Source organism: Lepisosteus oculatus, chromosome 4 (assembly GCF_040954835.1).
Source record: "Lepisosteus oculatus isolate fLepOcu1 chromosome 4, fLepOcu1.hap2, whole genome shotgun sequence".
Classification (NCBI taxonomy): domain Eukaryota; kingdom Metazoa; phylum Chordata; class Actinopteri; order Semionotiformes; family Lepisosteidae; genus Lepisosteus; species Lepisosteus oculatus.
Window position 1 is genome coordinate 48,951,780 of NC_090699.1, and position 18,273 is coordinate 48,970,052.

General features: G+C 37.2%; 2 protein-coding genes across 5 annotated transcripts in view; one reads left to right on the forward strand and one right to left on the reverse strand.

Moving 5' to 3' along the window:
* LOC102686944 (ataxin-7) overlaps window positions 1-8,088 on the forward strand; it is a 58,432-nt gene extending 50,344 nt beyond the window's left edge. For all 4 annotated transcript variants that reach the window (XM_015347235.2, XM_015347233.2, XM_015347232.2 and 1 more), the window contains 3 exons: window positions 70-191; window positions 1,189-2,185; window positions 5,220-8,088. In XM_015347235.2, the coding sequence (XP_015202721.2) occupies window positions 70-191; window positions 1,189-2,185; window positions 5,220-5,237 (1,137 nt within the window). In that variant the 3' untranslated portion in view covers window positions 5,238-8,088. The remainder of the gene's footprint in view (window positions 1-69; window positions 192-1,188; window positions 2,186-5,219) is intronic.
* A 2,174-nt stretch (window positions 8,089-10,262) lies between these two features.
* Window positions 10,263-18,237, reverse strand: psmd6 (proteasome 26S subunit, non-ATPase 6). The gene is made up of 8 exons (XM_006630628.3): window positions 17,996-18,237; window positions 16,751-16,956; window positions 14,535-14,680; window positions 13,235-13,454; window positions 11,513-11,621; window positions 10,966-11,134; window positions 10,717-10,794; window positions 10,263-10,515 (listed from the first exon to the last, which is right to left on the reverse strand). The coding sequence occupies exons 1-8, from the start codon at window positions 18,138-18,140 to the stop codon at window positions 10,419-10,421; spliced, it is 1,170 nt and encodes a 389-aa protein (XP_006630691.1). The 5' UTR covers window positions 18,141-18,237; the 3' UTR covers window positions 10,263-10,418.
* Window positions 18,238-18,273: the final 36 nt, after the last annotated feature.

Consider the following 18,273-nt stretch of genomic DNA (forward strand, 5'->3'; position numbering starts at 1 on the left):
TTCTTAATAACGATGGATGGACTGAGGTGTAATTTCTAACAGGTTAAGGATTGTGATTTTTTTTTTTAGTTTTGCTCCTTTGGCAGTCGGCAGTTTGGTAGAAGCTGCTACGCTTTCGACAGACGATGGGATCGTGTTCGATATGCACTTAGCGCTATGGTGGATAAGCACGTGAATTCTCAAATGTGGAAGTGAGTTGCTGTTTCACATAGAACGTGAATATTACATTATTTTTACATGCAGGTTTTCTTTGTTCCTTTAATCTTTGCACAAAGCATAGAGTTAAATAACATCTAAAAAAATAGTCTATGCTGAGTTGTTTTTTTCCTTCTGGTATAACCAAAACATTTAGCTTTCTTTCAAAATTGTCGATAGTCAGGGTTTTTGGAAATAATTTAATGCGAAAGCTATTCTGTAGCATTAGGTGAATCATCTAGTAAATAAAACTGTACTGTCTTGCAAATCTCCATTGACTTTTAGGGTAAAAATATCAGCAGAAACCCTGAGACGCTCAACGTCCCAACACATTATTAATAAGAACCTTTCTGTGTTTCAGCAGAAGTTGGCTTTATAAGAATCTCATTAAGTGAATGCAAAGGCATAACAATTTATTTGGACTGGCTTTACTGAGTATGACCTCCTGGACCCATTTAGCTAAATTTAACACAATGATTGGTAATTACTGTGAAACTACTTTACTGCTTTAGCAATTGCCACGAAATTGCCACGCACAAAATAAAATGCAAATATTCATCTTTGTGAAGTTGTAACAGCTAGAAAGAGTTGTGTGCCGGAAGGTTTAAATTAAGACTAAAACAAAAAATATCACTATTTCCATGACAAATATAGTATATTTAGCTTAAATATGATGAAGGATAGAAAGTCCTTTGATAAAGCTGGAAAGTGGTAAGTTTTTGTTCAAACTAGAACTGAATAGAATTCCTTTGTATTGTTTAGGTGTTTAACTTCTGAGAGAGTTGCTTTTGGATTTCATTTGTTTTTATTTTTAAAATAATTTTCCAGTTTTCTGAAATAACAGGAAGTAGTCGAATTATTAGGGTAACAATTAAATGAAATGGGTCTATCCACTAGTTTTGAACTTTCTGGTGTTAGTCCAGTAATTTGTCCTGTGTTGGTTTGGAAATAATATGTACATAGACACAACTAGTGACATCTTCTGTTTTACAGGAAAATTCCTCCAGTGTCCGAAAACACAGCGTCCACAGCGCCACACAAGACAAGCACAAGCTCTTTGCCTATGTCACACTATGGTGTGAATGCCACAGGATTCCTGTGCCCCTCCTCAGTGATGCCCTCACCAGTGCTGGTCTCCCCTCCCTATGCGCAGTCTTTTGACAGCAAATCAATACTTTCATACGGGACTACTTTAAGTGCCCGTACTTCTCCGTTGAGTTCTATCGACCATGCTGCATACAACACGCAGTCGAGACAGGTGTCTTCTTCGCCCCAAATGCCTTCAGGACACTCAGCAGTACCTTCCCTGTTATCGAGTAGACCTCAGAAATCCAAACCCAGCAGCAAGTCTTTCAGATCCAAGGAGCCTTCTGCAACAATCACTAACTGTAACAGCAGCAGCAGCAACAACAACAGCAGCAGCAGTAGCAACAGCTCGGGAAAGAAAAGGAAAAACAGCTCCCCGCTGCCTGCTTATTCGTCTTATTCTGCAGAGTCACCTTCTTTCAAGAAAAACTGTGCAGTGAACTCTGGCAGCTCAGGGAGCATGTACCACGCATCGGTCACTTCCTCATCCCATGGCAGCGTCCACAACACGGGCCTCAACTGCAGCACCAACAGGACAAACTCTCTCAGCCTCAAACACGACCAATCAGGGAGGGGCCCTCCATCGGGGAGCCCCGCAGAATCAATAAAGCGAATGAGCGTGGTTATGAAAAGCAGCGACTCCACTCTCTCGCTTGGACCTTTCGTTCACCAGTCCACGGAGCAGGCTGTGAACTCGCACAGTGGCTTCTCGCACCCTCACGCTCCCATGGACAGGCTAGAAGGGAAGAAGCGGAAAGGCTCCCCCGCTTCCAGCAGCGTTAACAGCAGCAGCAGCAGACCCAACAAAGTGGCCAAGTCGCCTGGAGTGAACAACATCCATGCAAAGCATGGCCGCACAATCCCAGGGACACAAGGACTTCCAAACAACTCGCTAATACAACAGGTACTCAATTCAATTTATTTTTGTATAGCGCCGTTCACAACAAGGTTGCACTAAGGCACTTAACAATGCACGTAACCATACATTTTATGAATACAGAGCAGAAAAGACTAGAAGACAATGTAGGAGAGGAACCAAAAACTCCTTAGTAAGGAGAAAAAAAAGCTCTAGGGGTCCAAGGTCAACTGGCTGCCCAACCCCTTTGGGCATGCTAATATTATATAATTTTTAAAAAAGGAAATAAATGAATGAAGGTATTAATCCATCCATCCATCATGTCTTCTCTATGTCAGTACTCCATACAGATCTCTGTAGACCAGCTAAATCCTCCTAAACGATAGCTATATCCACGATTCCCTCTTCGATCCATGGCAGTGATGCAGCATCCAACTCAGTGGGTGCTCAGTCCGGGTGCCATCTGGACATGTGGGGAGGAGAATAGGATAGTTTGGTCAAACAGATGCATCTACCTGGTGGGCCATCACAGAGACACGCTTCTTCTGTTTTTACTTGTTCAAATTCAAGGTGTCCGTCTTGTCTGTCAATAAAGTACAGCTCTCCCTTTAAAAATAAGGCTTTCAAGCCTCAGACAAGGCAAGGAAGTTTGGTGATCAGCAGGGATGGAGTTACAAAGTGGACAGTATAAAAATTAGGCATTTTTTCATGTGTACAAAACTGTTGGGGGTAGACACTCCTGCCTACACACTGACATATTTCTCATTCCTTGTATTAAAGCTATTGTGAAACAAGTAATATATTTATATCTGAAAAACTGACCAAGGCTGGGGGGTATAACATACTGTATGAAGTAGCTATACACAGAATTTGGCAATTTTATTCTTTGGCTTAATATGAATGTTAAGGTAAAAGATTGAAGCCCATGATGTGGTATACAGGACTAGAGTTCATTCTGGTTTCTTCAGTGTTACCTAGTACAGGACCAGTGCTAATTTAGTCAGTCTTAAATTTAGTCTTAGTCAAGTCAACTAGTGCCTATTAGTCATAGTCATTTTCTAGTCACCCACTTTTAATGATCTAGTCGACTAAGTTTTGACAATCATTAGTCTTACTTTTAATCAACTAAAACAGATTCAGTTTTAGTTAGATTTTATTCAAGCTGTTTAATTTAATAATAAAATATATCAAATACATAGAAGATGATTAAAAGCATCTCCAAGAAAATATCTAATACATCTGATAAATCTTTGTTGCACAATCTAAAGTGTATCGAGTCCCAGAAAGTTCAAATATCAAACACAAGAAACATTTGTGCAATAAAGTGTTAATAATAAATCATCTTCAAAAGAGACATTGTATGAATCTTTCCTAGGAAAATCTGTTTTTGAACTGTTAATAATAATTCTGTAAATTTATTTTTTCAACGCAATATTGTTATGAATTTGTTTTGAGGCTCCTGACAATACTGAATTTGCAATAACTATAAGGGAATTCCTGCATGGGTTATTAAAAAATATTAATAATAGGACAGGATAAGCGATACATTCTTTAAATTAACTGGTATAGTATTATAACTAGCCCTTTTGACGCCATAATATTTCCATTGAACAACTATATAAGAGTAGTGTAAGAGTAGGTTAAGTGCTTTGACGTCATGCTAGTATCATGCTAACACAGTGACAGGCCTGTGCTGCAGGTGTGTCAGTGCTTTCACTCAACATTCTTCTGAAGAAATAAGTAAATAAGAAATAAATGCAGGCACGTGCTGTAAGATATCGACGCTATGATATTGAGTATTTTCTCACTTATCTTAACACTTAGCCATATAAACAAACTACATGTAAATAAAGAGCATTCTCTTCAGATGGCTGTTATATGCTGTGAAATATAAAGTACACAAAAAAGCATTTTACAAACTAACATTAGTTTCTGATTAGAACACTACTACGAAGCTGAAATGCAGCGCGTGTGGAGTGTTCGACCAGCTCTCACATTTTAAGAGTAACTTCTTACACGTTAATCTCTTGCCAAAACAGAAAATAGTAATTTCCTAATGTGCAAAAATATGGTTTATTCTTGCTTTGTTTTTTAGTTCATTTTTTAGTAGTATAAAACTTATTTTTTATGCAAAAGTGTCTGAAATGCAGTGCTCTGACTTATATGGCACTTCAGTTTTTTGTAGTTTTCATAATTTAGCTGCGTTTTTTTTATCTTCTGTAATGTTTTACGATAGCTTTTTGGTTTGCTCGTCCTATATAAATTACTGCCAGACTCCAGATCTTTTTCGTCCAGTTGAAAACATGTATCACAAGCATTCCTTGCATCTCCATGGCTTTTCTTTTTATAAAAAAGGCGAGGTGCTCTAGTTTTAATATTTAATCTAATTACTACAGTGTATACATCTCATTGTTTATCTGGATACCAACCAATTAACAAATAATAAGAATTCCTAACATGAACTGTGGAAGACTGGCTGGAAATGAGGGACAGATAGAGAACATGCAGGAACATGGCGCACCCTGATACTTGCGATTCTCACATCCCTGGGATTATACTGTTATAGCCTGCCTGCTATTGCTCAGACCAAGTAAACGCACAAACTTCATGCGACGAAATTCATTTCAGTATGAGTTTTAGGCAGATGTAATTTCATCTCTTCTTAATTCACTCAAACAAAAATCCAAGGCAATTTAGTCATAGTCATTGTGGGTTATTTTCGTGAGCGTTTCGTCTTCACTAAAATGAAAAACAGGTGGTTCATGAACATTTTCGTTGCCTAAATTAACCATGTACAGAACAAATCTAGTACCCTTCTATAAAGCTGGTGTGACTGAAGTATTGGGTTAAAGGCAATTGTTCAAAGGTATGGTTATAGTGTTTGTATTTGAAATTCAGTTGCAAACCCCTCCGCTAAAGAATGAGCTTTTACAACTTCTCAATGTTGCACCGTTGTGAACATCCCCCAGCTATACTAAGAAATTTGGTCAACTTCAGTTTATAGGTGAAATAGAAGAGGACCAATTCAATGAAGTAGTATTGTTTTAAACTTGTACTTATGGCTTTTCCCTCTTTTTTCCAGCCAAAGGCGCGTCCCTGACGACTGCTGTTTTAGTTCTTGCTTCGAAAAAGAACTGGACATCAAGCAGAGACATACTGGTCCGGTACTCTGATTTTCAAGAGGCCTTTGTTATCTCAGCTTCCCATGTTCCTCAGGGCTGGAGCTCTACTGAACTGTCAAGTTACATCAAGGAATTCCCCAAAGCCATGTCTGTAGCAATGCCACAGTCGAGGTTCCATGCCAACACTGGATGAAGATCCATCAGGCTGTTGCTCTAATCAGTGTTAATAGTGGAAAGGACGTGCTGACTACACATCTATGAGGTTGTCCTTTGAAGAATAGTGTATGCAGTGACCTCACACTAAAATATAAGGTACAGATAAGGGCTGGGCAACAAGTGGTGGGTTAATGCCTGCGTATTTGTACCCAAAACCAAAAGTTGCATGAGGGAGTGACCTGTGTGTTACTAATATGATGCTTTGGTTTCTACCAATCTCTTCCTTGTAGTTGGATGCAAGTGCACAATCTGTGTGTTCAGCAGGACAGACTCTGCAGAACTACTTGGATTAAAACCTAAAAAGCCTAGCTTCTGAGTAGGCAAGTAGGGGTAAGAAACTGTCAGGAGTTTTTTTTTTGTTTAGACACAGATCACTTTGACGGTCACTGTTCAGTTTCTCGGGAACATTATTTTTGTTTCTGACTGCTTATTTGTTGTTAAATCATTTCAGTATTTTTAGCATTTATCCATCAATTAATTCTAGATTGATATTCAGCTGCTGAAGCATAACCATTTGGAGCCACTGAATATTGTTCATGCCCCCATTTTATGCAAGTGGTAGTTTACATTACATTGAAAAAAAGGTTTTATTTAGAGGGAGAAACGTTCTGTGTAGCACTGAAAAGACCAAGCATTGTGAGTTTTTTGTTCTAAATAAAATTTTCAATGTGATATGACAATGAAGTTCCTCTTAAATAGGGAAATGCTGACTCTGCAGATGGTTGTGCATTTTAGCAATTGCAATTACACTTAATTGTTACACGTGTCACCTTATAATGTGAATATAATTGCCTGGATGATTGGATTATGTCACAATTTTTTTTAGGTTATTATATACAACCTGTTGGTCAAAAGGATACAAATATATAAGTGCTTAGTCTTTAAAGTAAATTTCACTTCAATAATCAGCGATTACTACACTAAAATTCAGATATTATTTATTTCTATTTTACCATGAATTTATGAAGTTTTTACATCAAACAGTTCACTAGAATTTATGCTTGTGGTTATTTATAAACCAGTGATCCTTAACTTCTGTAGTTTTCTTGCACAGTTTTTCAATTGTTAGCTTTGCAAACTTACTGATAGGAGTTTTAAGTGAAGTGAAGGCAGTTACATACAGTGGCTATTTATTTTAACTCCTGAGGTTTTCTTAACCCTATCTGTCACTTAACGAACAAAATTATAAAGCAGAGTCAGTTTTGTATCTTTATTTTGGCTTTTCTTGTAATGGATTATACAAATATTGAAGTATCCCTATTTCAGAATACATATTTTGTTAAAAATGTACATATTTAAATATGTATTTTTGCACAGGCATTTTTCTTATATCCAATTTTGGTACAATTGAGATCATCAATATTTATTTATTTAGTAAATAATAAATAACAACTTAAAGGACTTTTATTATTTGAAGTGGTTCACTGCCAAGCCAATAATGCAATATGCCTATAACAGAAATTGATGGAGATTTCTTTACTATGTACTGGGATTATTTGAAGGTTAAGTGTTGTCATTGAGCTCTGTCATATGGAAAAGCAAAGAAAATCTTAATTCTGGAAGGTCTTACAGTTTTGCTTTTTCATGTTGGTTTTCCAGAGATGCAAGGTGAGCAGAAAAACTCCAGTCTGACCAGCTCAGCCTCACAAATGTCCAGTATGTAATCAGTAACATCCCCAGTTCCTTTCTGGCAGCACTTTCCCTTTAATGTCTTGGGAGTAGGGCAATTAGAACAAGGAAGAACAACTTTAAAACAATGCAACTGCTTGCATCATTGTTGCCAAACGTTTAATTTGAAACACTGCTTTTTACTGAAGACTTTGTTTGCAGCTTTTAGAAAATAATGGGGAAAAAAGAAAGTGCCTGAAAATAGTTTCACACTATGACTGTTTTAAGGACAGCTGTTTTTTATTTTTTTTATAAGACTTGAATGTTTAAAATTGTTTAGGAGCTTGCTTTTTCCACCTGACAGTGGTTCTTAATTGTGGGAAAAACATCAAAACTTATGTCAGCTAGCCTCAATGTCAGAATCTCTTCTTCAGAAGATTATGTACAGACCTGACTTATTTTGAAAACCATAAGAGAAACATTTTTGGTTTTCCCATTCGGTCTGGTGACACTGATTCTTTTAGACTACTGTTGAAATTAAATCCAGTTCTGTTTCAAGAATGAAAACTGAGCTTAATAAATGTTGGCCTCCATGTGTTTTGTTAAGATCCAACTATTTAAACTAAAAGAGAAATCTCAAAAGGTGTTTTGTTTACCTTAACATTCAAACTTTTCTGACAGTTCTGCCAGTGTCTCCAAAACATAGTACTATACAAATCTTTGTTTGATTAAGCACTACACGTATGTAAATGTGAATTAAAGCCAGAACGCAGCTTGCTTGTTGAGAATGGTTCTAAAAGCAAACTCCTGTGTAAAGTGTGAATAGTTGATTTTTGTATACATAATCAAATGCATTTGATCAGCTGGACTTTTTGTGTTGGCTGCTATATAATTCATGAACAAATGTAGTAGGATAGAGATTTACTTTAAATATTTAAAGAAAGATTGTATAGTCTATTTGTTTTGTAACAGGTTTCTGTAAATAAAAAAATAATTTATACTGTTATTTATACGTAAAACAAGTCTTGGCTTCTTTTTCTGATTTGTTCCTTTTTATGTTCAGTAACTCAGTGAAATCCGTAGGGATATGGTAAGCATAACACTTCAGGAGGGCACGTACTAAATGAACATACTCATGCACTGTCCTTAGCATAATGATTTTATCTTGAAAGGTGGAGTAAATAAAATCTTTTTTTTCATAGAAACATGCTTCAATCTTAAAAATTTTAATGAATATGGTAAACCCCTAACCATGGTAACCTATTATGGAATTTGACATTACAACATTAAGAAAATGTTTAAATGCTTAATAGAAAAATTAAATCAGTTTTAAATGCAAAAATATTCTTTTATAGGGTAAACATGGGTCTTCATGACCATTAATTTGTGCTCCACAAATGCTAACCCTCCTTTCAATTACTGTCACTAATTCTTAGAAATGTTGTGATTACTGGATTCAATTAGCTCTAGTTGTCTCTAACAGTCCCGAGACAATGCTCCCTGACTTTGATTGGCTGGGACAATGTAATTGGAATTTTGTAGTATTTTGATCAAAAAGTGTGGGGGTGTTACCCCATCATCCTGGCCAAATTTCCTCTGGCTTTAGCTAAACATAGCCTTCTAATAATCCCCACCTCTTAACTGGCTTCCTTACTCTGTTCTCCTCCCCACTGATAGCGGATGAGTGACAAGAGCATTGACGCACTTTGGCTGCCGTCGTTTTATCCAGGTGGGTGCTGCATATAGGTGGAGGTGAGTCTCCACTACCTGTAGAGCACTTTGAGTGGAGTTACCAGGAAAGCCCTATATAAGTGTAAGAAATTATCCTATTTTTATTAACTGCTCAAATCTTGCTTGAATGCTATATTGTGGTACACATAATGCACACTTAAAACTACCTGCATTTCTGAAAACTGTTACTACATGCATCACTAAATAAGCATTACATTACTCTCAAACCTTTAAATTCTGTACAAAATGGTACTGGTTTCTGTGGCCAGTTTAATGGGTTGCTAATGAAACATTTGTATGTAGAAATCCCACCAGGGCTTAGTGCAGAGGTGGCCATTCATGTAATTTCTCCCAACTCTTGTCCTAGGGGACCAGTCTTGTTTTTTGTTCCAGCCAGGTTCTTAATTACAAGCTGATCAAGGTGTTTTTAAGTTTGCTTTTGGTTCATGAGTGGTATTTGTTATCTATATAACCACTGGACCAATTTCTGAGAAGTTGTTTCCCTTACTAACATTTTCATAACCCACTGGATCTCCATGGAAAGAAAATTAAGTTTTGATACATTGTAATTTCTTTGTTTCTGTTCACCAAAATCAACTTGATCATTGTTGTTCAGAATAATATGGGACCAATCCTGTATGAAGTTGAAGAGAGCATGACATTTGCAGTGCTGTAGTTGCTACAACACAATGCAAGTACATGTATACTGTATTTTAAATCAAGGACTGCAGAAAAAGGTGAATGAAAGTATAGGAGATTAAAACCATCAATTAGCACTAGTGATTGAGTTTTAGTTGAAATTAAACTTAGAAGGTCCCCTGTTTTATGACGGTCTGAAAAGTGTTAACCCAAGTTAAGATCAATTAAAATCATGATGAAAGTTAATTTGTGCAAAGAAAATAAAAGGCACACAGAACCAAGAACCCCTGCTCTAGAGAACTAATTTTTTACATGGAACATTTTTAACTTTCAAAAAGATGTTCTTCGATTAATACAGAGGTTGACCTGTGACAAGTGAACAAACCGCTTTTGCTAAATTGAGACATTTCATGTGCTAAGGTGTTAAATATAAAGATAAGCTAAAGTAACTCTTGGTATTGAGATCCCTACCACATAAAGGCTGAGATTCAAACAACTGATTTGAAGTATGAATGTAGAATCCTTTAATGTGAGAGAATTGGGAGAAGGTTCTGCTTGCTAATAAATATCCTTGGCTCATTTGACTGCCGCTGCAAATCAGTATTGATATGTTTCTTTTTTAAAATATAATATCACTTTATTGGCCATATACAATTTCTTGTATTAAGAATTAATGATCTAATTTATCAGTTATAAAATTTTCCTGAATAATTTAATTTAATCCATTCTTCTGAGTAGTTACAAATGTTGCCTTTCTAAATGATCACTAATGACATTAAGGAGCAAATAAAAATACATGTAGTTGCAACTGATTTTTTGAAAATTTTATTATATACACTTAATAGTTAAACATACTGTAGACAACTACAAACTGTTACATGAAATATTTTAGTACTATCACTCAACCTTTATATTTCATTGCCTGAAACCCAAAGTTTACAATACCAATCTTTATACATTGCATGTTACATATTGATAACTCTGGAGAGCTTTTGGACTCTGTTCAATAGCAGATCTCCTTTCTTTATGGTCTCCTGGTACTGCCAGTTCTTGCTGTCAGGCCTGAAAAGAACAGAAGCCATTTAAGGGAAATTATCTCTTGCCACAAAACTAAACAAATTATATTCTGAACAGAACAGCACGATATAGAAAATACAAAGACAGTATAAAATCAGTTAAACTGTTCTCAGATATATTTTTAAGTAGTTAGTTTAAGGTTATAGCAATGTCCTACAGTCTGTTATTTTCCAAATTATACTGTACCTGTTTGTTTCCACAATCTCATTCACTTTGTCTATTTTGCAATGTAGTCTACCAGCTGCAATAAATCTGGAAAGTTCTCTGTAAAAGGAAAAAATTGCCCAGATTAAATTAGCACACATTGAAAACCTGACAAATTAACAGAGCAGGTTCATTGGCAACATTCCACATTGACATTGATCTGAGAAGTGTCAATGTTAGATGTCAAGCGTTCTTGGTTTGATTATTGTGACCGTGCCGAATGCAACTTACTGATCAATGAACTCCACGCCGACTCCGAAGGCCTCAGCCATGTAGCCCAGAGTCAGTGAGCGATAAGACTCAAGCAACTGGCTGTAGGCGTGGATTCTCATCTCTCTGACATAGTAACGATAATGGGGTGCAAACAGCCAGTCTTTCTTCAGCTCCTGTTCCACAGTTGCTGCAAAAAAAAGTCCAAGACAAATGTTTAAGGAGAATGCAGTTATGTTACCTTTGCTTCACAAAGAGGTACACATTGAATAAATCAAGTGGATCAAGCCTTCAGCTTGCTGAAGTCAAGTTCTGCACAAGTGCTTTGCACTAGACAGCAGGGTGGTGGTTGCCACGCATGTCACACAAACCTCTTACTTCCTCATTGCTAATCCTACAAACACATCCTGTCAGCATGGTGCAGAGAGCTGGCACTCACTACAATAAGCACTTCCTTGAATTTCTGACAAACACCATCATTAAAGTTTGGGTTTGAACACTCAAATGAGCTCCTTTTCACAGCGCCAAAAACACGAGCAACTTGTAAAATGATCAAAGGGGGACCTACCCAAAGACTGAAAGAAAACCGAGTACCGGCACTCATACAGAGAGAATAAGTACTGTCGAACAGCAGGTAAACTGTGCAACACCTCCAGGATCTCTGCTCCTTTTATTACCTGGATTACAAGAGAAAGAGAAATAGAAAAAAAAAAACTGGTTCAATGTTATAGTAAAGGGAAGATAATTTTCAAAAGATTGCTTTGAAGAAACTAAATTCAATTTTTTTTGCCTACGGTTTCAAAACACTATTGCCTGTGCTCTGAAGGCAGGTGAAGTACAAAATGGGTTCCTTATTAAAAAAGTATACAATACAGTGGCAAACAGCTCCAGGACTGGAGTGCTAGCTTCTTTCTAGGTTTTATGCCATCTTCGGCCTTAAAGACTTAATTGAATTAAGGGGAGAAAGGTGTCACATTGGCTAAGTTTTCTAGCTCTTATAAGCATTTTATAAGGTGCCTACAGAACAGAGGTGATCTAACTCCATTCCTCAACAGCCACTGGCCTGCAGATTTTCTAAGTGTCTTTAAAATCCCAGCTCCTTAAGAACATAAGAAAGATTCCAAACAAGTGGAGGTCATTTCTACTCTATTTAGTAGTTAGTAGTTTATTATTTATCCAAGGACCAACTGTTTCCTTAAAAAAAAGCCAGGTTTTAACAATGTGGCTGGGTTCCATACTCTCACAACCCTTTGCACAAAAGTGCATCCTGTGCTCAATTAAACACAGTTCCACATACTTCCCACTTGGGGCCTCTGAATTGTGAACCACTGTTCATCTGGAAGCCGTCCGAGTTGTCTTTGTCAACGCTTTTCAGAATTCTGCAAAGTTGTATCAGGTCCCTTGTAATCTTCTCAGTTCAAGACTTAAAAAGATTTGGTTCCTTCTGCCCTGAAGGCAGATACCTAGAATGTATCGGCTTGCTGTTCTCTTGTTATTATCACAATTGCACATAATATTCTAAATGAGTCTAAAACAAGTAGTGCATTACACAACTTGAACATAACATCACTTACTTAAATGAGAGAACTATATCCTATTTTGTTTGCCTTTTACATTGTTTTCCTTAAAAAACAAGGAGAGGGTTCAACTCTGAGTTCAATTAAGTTATAAATTGGCTCAGATGGAAAGAAAACAAGAAACCTTCAGGCATTCCAAACCAAAACTGCACTACAACATACAACAACCCAATACTCAAGGAAACTCCAGTCCATGAAAGCCACAAGCCAAATCTTTAAATCTCAAAGTGCCTTTGATTAAAGGCTTTGACTCGGGTAGGCATCACAAGTCTTCGACAATGAGGTGTACAACCAGCTTATAAAATAATAGTGGAAGGCCATTAACATTATCATTGTCTACATATTTTTGAAAATTTGAGGAGAACGTAAACGAGTAAGCTTGAATGCTTCTAAACAGCAGGTCTCCCCTTGAGGAACAGGGGTTAACCACTTTAAGCTCATATCCAAATGCATGTACATTTGAGTCCAAGTCTGATGAAGATTCAATTAAACTATATAATATATAATATAATATATAACTATATAATGGGAAATAAAACCCAAAAGCTCAATTTAAAAAAAAGATTTAAACCTTACAATTGGCTGATTTTTTTTCACATATCAAGACACCTACAATTTTGACAAGAGTGTGGCTTAAGACTGAGTGCCAAAATTAGGGATACCTGCTTTACAGTCTGTAAAGCACATTTAACTTAAACACATTATCAACCTACCTTTTCCCTGAGATCAGGTCGCTTTAGAGCAATCATGCTCACATAAACTGTATAAGTCACAAATGTCTTATAATCCATGAGTTCATAGGAAGTAAATGTGGACACTGTGTCAAGGAAGAGTTCTGCAGCTTGCTTGAAGTCTCGAATAGCCACACAATAAAGGCCCTGGTAAACTTTCAAACGGTTCCTCCTGTCCCAGTCTCCCCCTTCTTCTATAAGGCTGCAAAACAAGCACACATGCCATGAGCGCCCGGGATCATAAAGAAATAACGGCATCCCTACAGTCCAGCTTGTTCTCTGGAGCAGGTGAAAATTACAGGAATGACAAACAGAAAAGATAAAACAGAAAATGTACAAAACGGAATGTCACCGTAGCATTCACTTCAAAGTTTTCTCAGTCAGCTTACACCACAGAAATACGTGGGTTATCACTCAACCTTCCCAACATTCCTTTGAAACCCTAAAATGAAACTGAGAATTTCTAAATCTGACTATAATACAAGTAGTTCAGGTGGGTAGGTGCATCAGCATGTGTGGCTACAAAGGAACAAGTAATAGGTTTATTCCATGCTGAAAAGTGAAGAAAGGAAACCAGGGTTGTTCACACCAGAAGAAGGCTCCACAGCCAAAACGTAGTGTTTCTTTTCTTATCTTTTCAGCATGGAATAAACCCATTACTTGTTCCTCTATAATACAAGTAGATTTAAATGGCTTCCAAGGAAGTCACAACCCACTTATCGTGTGAGTGATCTGCAAGACAACCTGGAGGAGTTTGACCATGAGTGTTTCACCAAGAAGACAATGACCCATGAGCTTAAAAGGTGATGCTGCAACCTGAGCGGTGGATGTCTGAAGCAGGTCAAAGTGTAATGAAGCCAGCCATGTTTCAAGTTCAATTGCAAGATGTCCCTGAAACAACGGGCTTTCAGCATTTTCTACTTTATATGTACTACACTCTTAAGAGTAATACAGATAAAGTTCAGAGTTAATTGTTCAAACACAGGAACAGTAGATGCAATAGGTCTCCTTGCTGGATTTAAAATAATTACAGCAGCTTTTAGTGTAAATATCTAAAAATGGCTGTTGATGAAATCTGCTCAATTTTTACTGAATCGGTCTAGAGATTTTTAAGGGAATTTTGAAAGGGATATGCAAAGTTCAAAACCAATCCCACAGCATGAAGAAATTATGTACCCCCTTTTTCAGCAATTTAATCATCTAAGCATCTCTCTTTCAAATAACATGTATTTTACTCATAATGCACAAAAGTATGAATGTATTTTCATCATTGTGATTTTACCTTTTTGCTTTCTCAGTGTTTCGTGTGATGAGGTCGCTATCCATATAGAACAATCCAATTCTCAAAAGATAAAACACAATATCTAGACGATGTCCCAGAGCCACAGTTTTGTCATAGGTCTTCCTAAAAGCCGTCAGTGCTCCTTCCTAAACGTTGACAAAACAAAACACACATGGAAAAAGTACTTTTTTTATACAAGACAATTAAAAAGTACATTTAAGTGGTATTATTCAGGAATTATCATGTGGTAATCTGCCTGCACTATATATATTCTGAGCAAAGTCTTTAGGGAAAAAAGGCACTTGATTTTATATAACAATATTTTTCCCTATTTAGACAAGATGCATTGATATTTTTGTGGAATAAATTATTTTTACCACTTTAGTCTGGTCTACAAAGTTTTACAAAAAAAATCAACGCAAATTAACAATCTGCAAACACTTTTAAAGGCTTCCAAGTAGGTTCTTACCAAACTTTTAACAGTCTGAGTAATCTACGAGTGAACTAATGGGAAACTAGAAAGATGCCCACTGAAAATACAACTTCTTGGACTCAACAGTTTTTGAAGAAGAGAACTTAAGCAGTACGGGGCCTAAACTGTCAATCAGTTGATAAGATACTGTGGGCATGGAAAATGTGAGGTGCAAGTCTCAAGCAGAATTCACAGAGATGAATCCATTAAGATTCAAGTCTATCAATATTGCGATTAGTAGTTCAGGTGGGTAGCTGCATCAGCATGCATAGTCTGCAAAGGAACAAGTAATAGGTTTATTCCATGCTGAAAAGAGAAGAAACAAAACAACATTTCGGCCGTGGAGCCTTCTTCAGGTGTGAGAAAGACAGGGCAGTAAGCAAAGGTAATGTAGCGGGAGAACAAAAGCTGGGAGAGAGGAGGAACGAGAGGCGGGAGCAGGGGACAGACAGAGAGGCCAATCAGGAAGTGTGAAGTCAGGATAGGTGAAGAGAGGTGTGAAATGAAACCTACAATAAATAGAGAGAATATAGAAGAAAAGTAGTCTGTCATTGAGAGAAGGGGGAAAGTGTGATCCAAGCTACAGATAATTTTAGTTTCTGTAGTCTTTTTGATGTATGAGTTAGGAAAACCAAATTTGAGAACACAGACGGAGAGATTAGAATGGTCATGGCCGTCAGAGGTGAAATGAGTAACTAATATTTTCTCGTAATGGCCGTCAGAGGTGAAGTGTCCCAACTAATATTGCAATTAGTTTCAAGTTTGAAAACTAAAAGGCACACAGGCAGCCAACTTGGTTTAACCAGCAGCCCACTCTGAACATAAGCTCATCACATTGTGCTGGAGAGGTACCTACCAAATTTTACTGGTTATTAGAAAATCTGTGGAAAATCTATTGTTTATCAGCAAGACAAGAAAATTATGGTCAAGCAACCATCCTGTATTATAAAGGAAATCTACTGCACCATACTGTAAGTGCTTCATCACTAGAGTGATCCATACTAACTTAACTTGCCAAAGTTTCTAAGGTAGAGAAGATCATGTTACACAGCACCTTTAGCAAAGTGTGTGATGACCCAGTATGGGCACAAGTATGCCCCCAATATGTGAGATGGAAATCTGAAACAAGCTCTGGGTATTAACATCATTAATTCAAGTCACTTAGCAAAACAGCTCATAAAACACATGCAGTTTAAATGACCTTGGACAAAAGCAACTCCTGAGTTGAAAGATAAAGTTTCGCATGCAGTGGGAGGGAAAATAATCATCTTGTGGGTTGTAAACTAGAACCAGCTTTGGTTGCTTGGGAAATATTCCAAATTTTAATTTAACTGGTTAAGCTCTTTATAAAAAGACTTTGAAAGGGGTTTCAAATACGCAGGTCATGCTTTTATGTTGGCTGATACAAGACCAGGCTTGGAAGTGCATCTAAAACCAAGAAGCTCAGCTTTACCCAAAGGGTTGTGGGAACATGGAGCTGGCTACCCAGCCATGATGTTGAAGCAAATATCATGGCATCTTTCAAGAAACAGCTGGATGACATCCTTGGATCAATTAACTACTTACTACAAAATGGGCCAAATAGTCTCCTTTTTTAAAAACTTCTTATGTTCTTAGATTTTTATCAAATGTAATGGCTTATCTGTGCAAATAAAGCTGCCTAGGATGAAGATGCTCAGATGCCCAGTCTTCAAAAAACAAGCAGTTTGAAACCTGGGGAAATATCACAATAGATTATATTTACCTTATCCCCAATTCTAATCAGGTATTCAGCTTTGGCCATCATTGCGTCACGGATTTCACTCTCTCCCAGATTCTTCTCTGCGTCCTCCAACACGTCATCCAGACGTTTCAGGACCTCTTCGTTGGCTTTCTTCATTTTGCTTAAGAATTCCGTGTCAACCTGCCATTTAAGTTCCTTGCACAAAGCCTCGTAATATGGAGCCATGTCTGAAAGACAAAGCCAAACGGACTAGCTAATAAAACAAACTTGAATACAAAAGAGCAAGCAAAGGTTAGTTCCGCAGAGTAGAAGAGCAGAGAATAAAAAACAACGTTTTCTTCAAGTGTAAAGAGGCTCAACAGCCTATCTTTTTTCTATTTGCAACTTGGACACAACTGACGAAGCTGCCCACTCGAAATTCTTCAGCACAAGCAAAAGGCCGAGGAGAATTTTCCACAATAGCTGTGCTGTAATACGAAGTATTGTCAACAATGGTAAAAAGTATTGTGGTGACAATATGTAATATTTTATATTTTATAGTAATATATAAAGTATATTTATATTATAGTAAATATTATCTCATCACTAAAGAGATTTATTCAGCTCTAACCGAATATGCTTACATCATCATGACCCAACGTTATTTACAATCCAACAATGACAGTCATGATAATCCTGAAACAAATACGAAGTAAACTTTTTCAGAGAGTTGCAATTAATCAAATGGATGGGACGCTGGTACAGAACATTTCTTTCAAGCTTTAAAAGACAATCAGACCCTAACAACAGTGAATTGAGAAATTATATAGGAAACTCGTTAATTCTGTTACGCAGAATAGTTTCATTCAAAAAATCTAAATAAAATCAGTCGACGATTTCCTTTGTTTCACATCAAGCTATACATGTGTACAGGTGTGTAAAACTGTTACAATTCTGTTCCAGACATGAACATCACGGGTAGGGTATTCATATAATATCATATGTTCATATCATATTCATATGCGACTTTCACATTGTTTCAATTAATAAAACAATTTCATTGTTTCTCAAAAATCCAATTTATCAGACGAAAAATACTGCTTCCTTACTTCCCGATACAAATCGCTGCCCTTATACACCCTTCTGGTAGTTGATTTTGAGCCGCGATCCTAAGAGCCAGGCCCAGGTTACATGTCTAACTCGAGCCCCGGGATCAATCCGAGGCCCCAGTGACGCTACAGTTTTGACTTGACAGCGGCGGCCTTATTGCAGGTTTCTCCTACTTACTATTCTCTTTAATGGCCTCCATCAGCTCCTCTTTAACTTTTACATCTGCACGGTGTCCATCAAGCGTGAGCAGGAATTTGAGCTGAGCTATTCTCAGATCGGGGTTTTTGGGCAATCCCTCTTCTTCCAGGTTTTCCAGCGGCATTTCTTCTGGTTCTCTCGGTGTTAATACGAGGATTATGCGGGGACCTAAACATGAAAACCCGGGCTGCTGAATGAAATTACACTACGCCAACGAGTTCAAACCAAGCGAAAGAGCCCAAGGCAACAAGGCGAAA

Excerpts from the sequence above, each read along its gene's own strand:
- psmd6 (XM_006630628.3), bottom strand. The coding sequence starts at position 18,140 with ATGCCGCTGGAAAACCTGGAAGAAGAGGGATTGCCCAAAAACCCCGAT. Across the intron at positions 11,622-13,234 it reads GACCTGATCTCAGGGAAAAG|GTAATAAAAGGAGCAGAGAT; the intron begins GTAGGTTGATAA and ends CTTGTAATCCAG. Across the intron at positions 10,516-10,716 it reads GAGATTGTGGAAACAAACAG|GCCTGACAGCAAGAACTGGC; the intron begins GTACAGTATAAT and ends TGTTCTTTTCAG.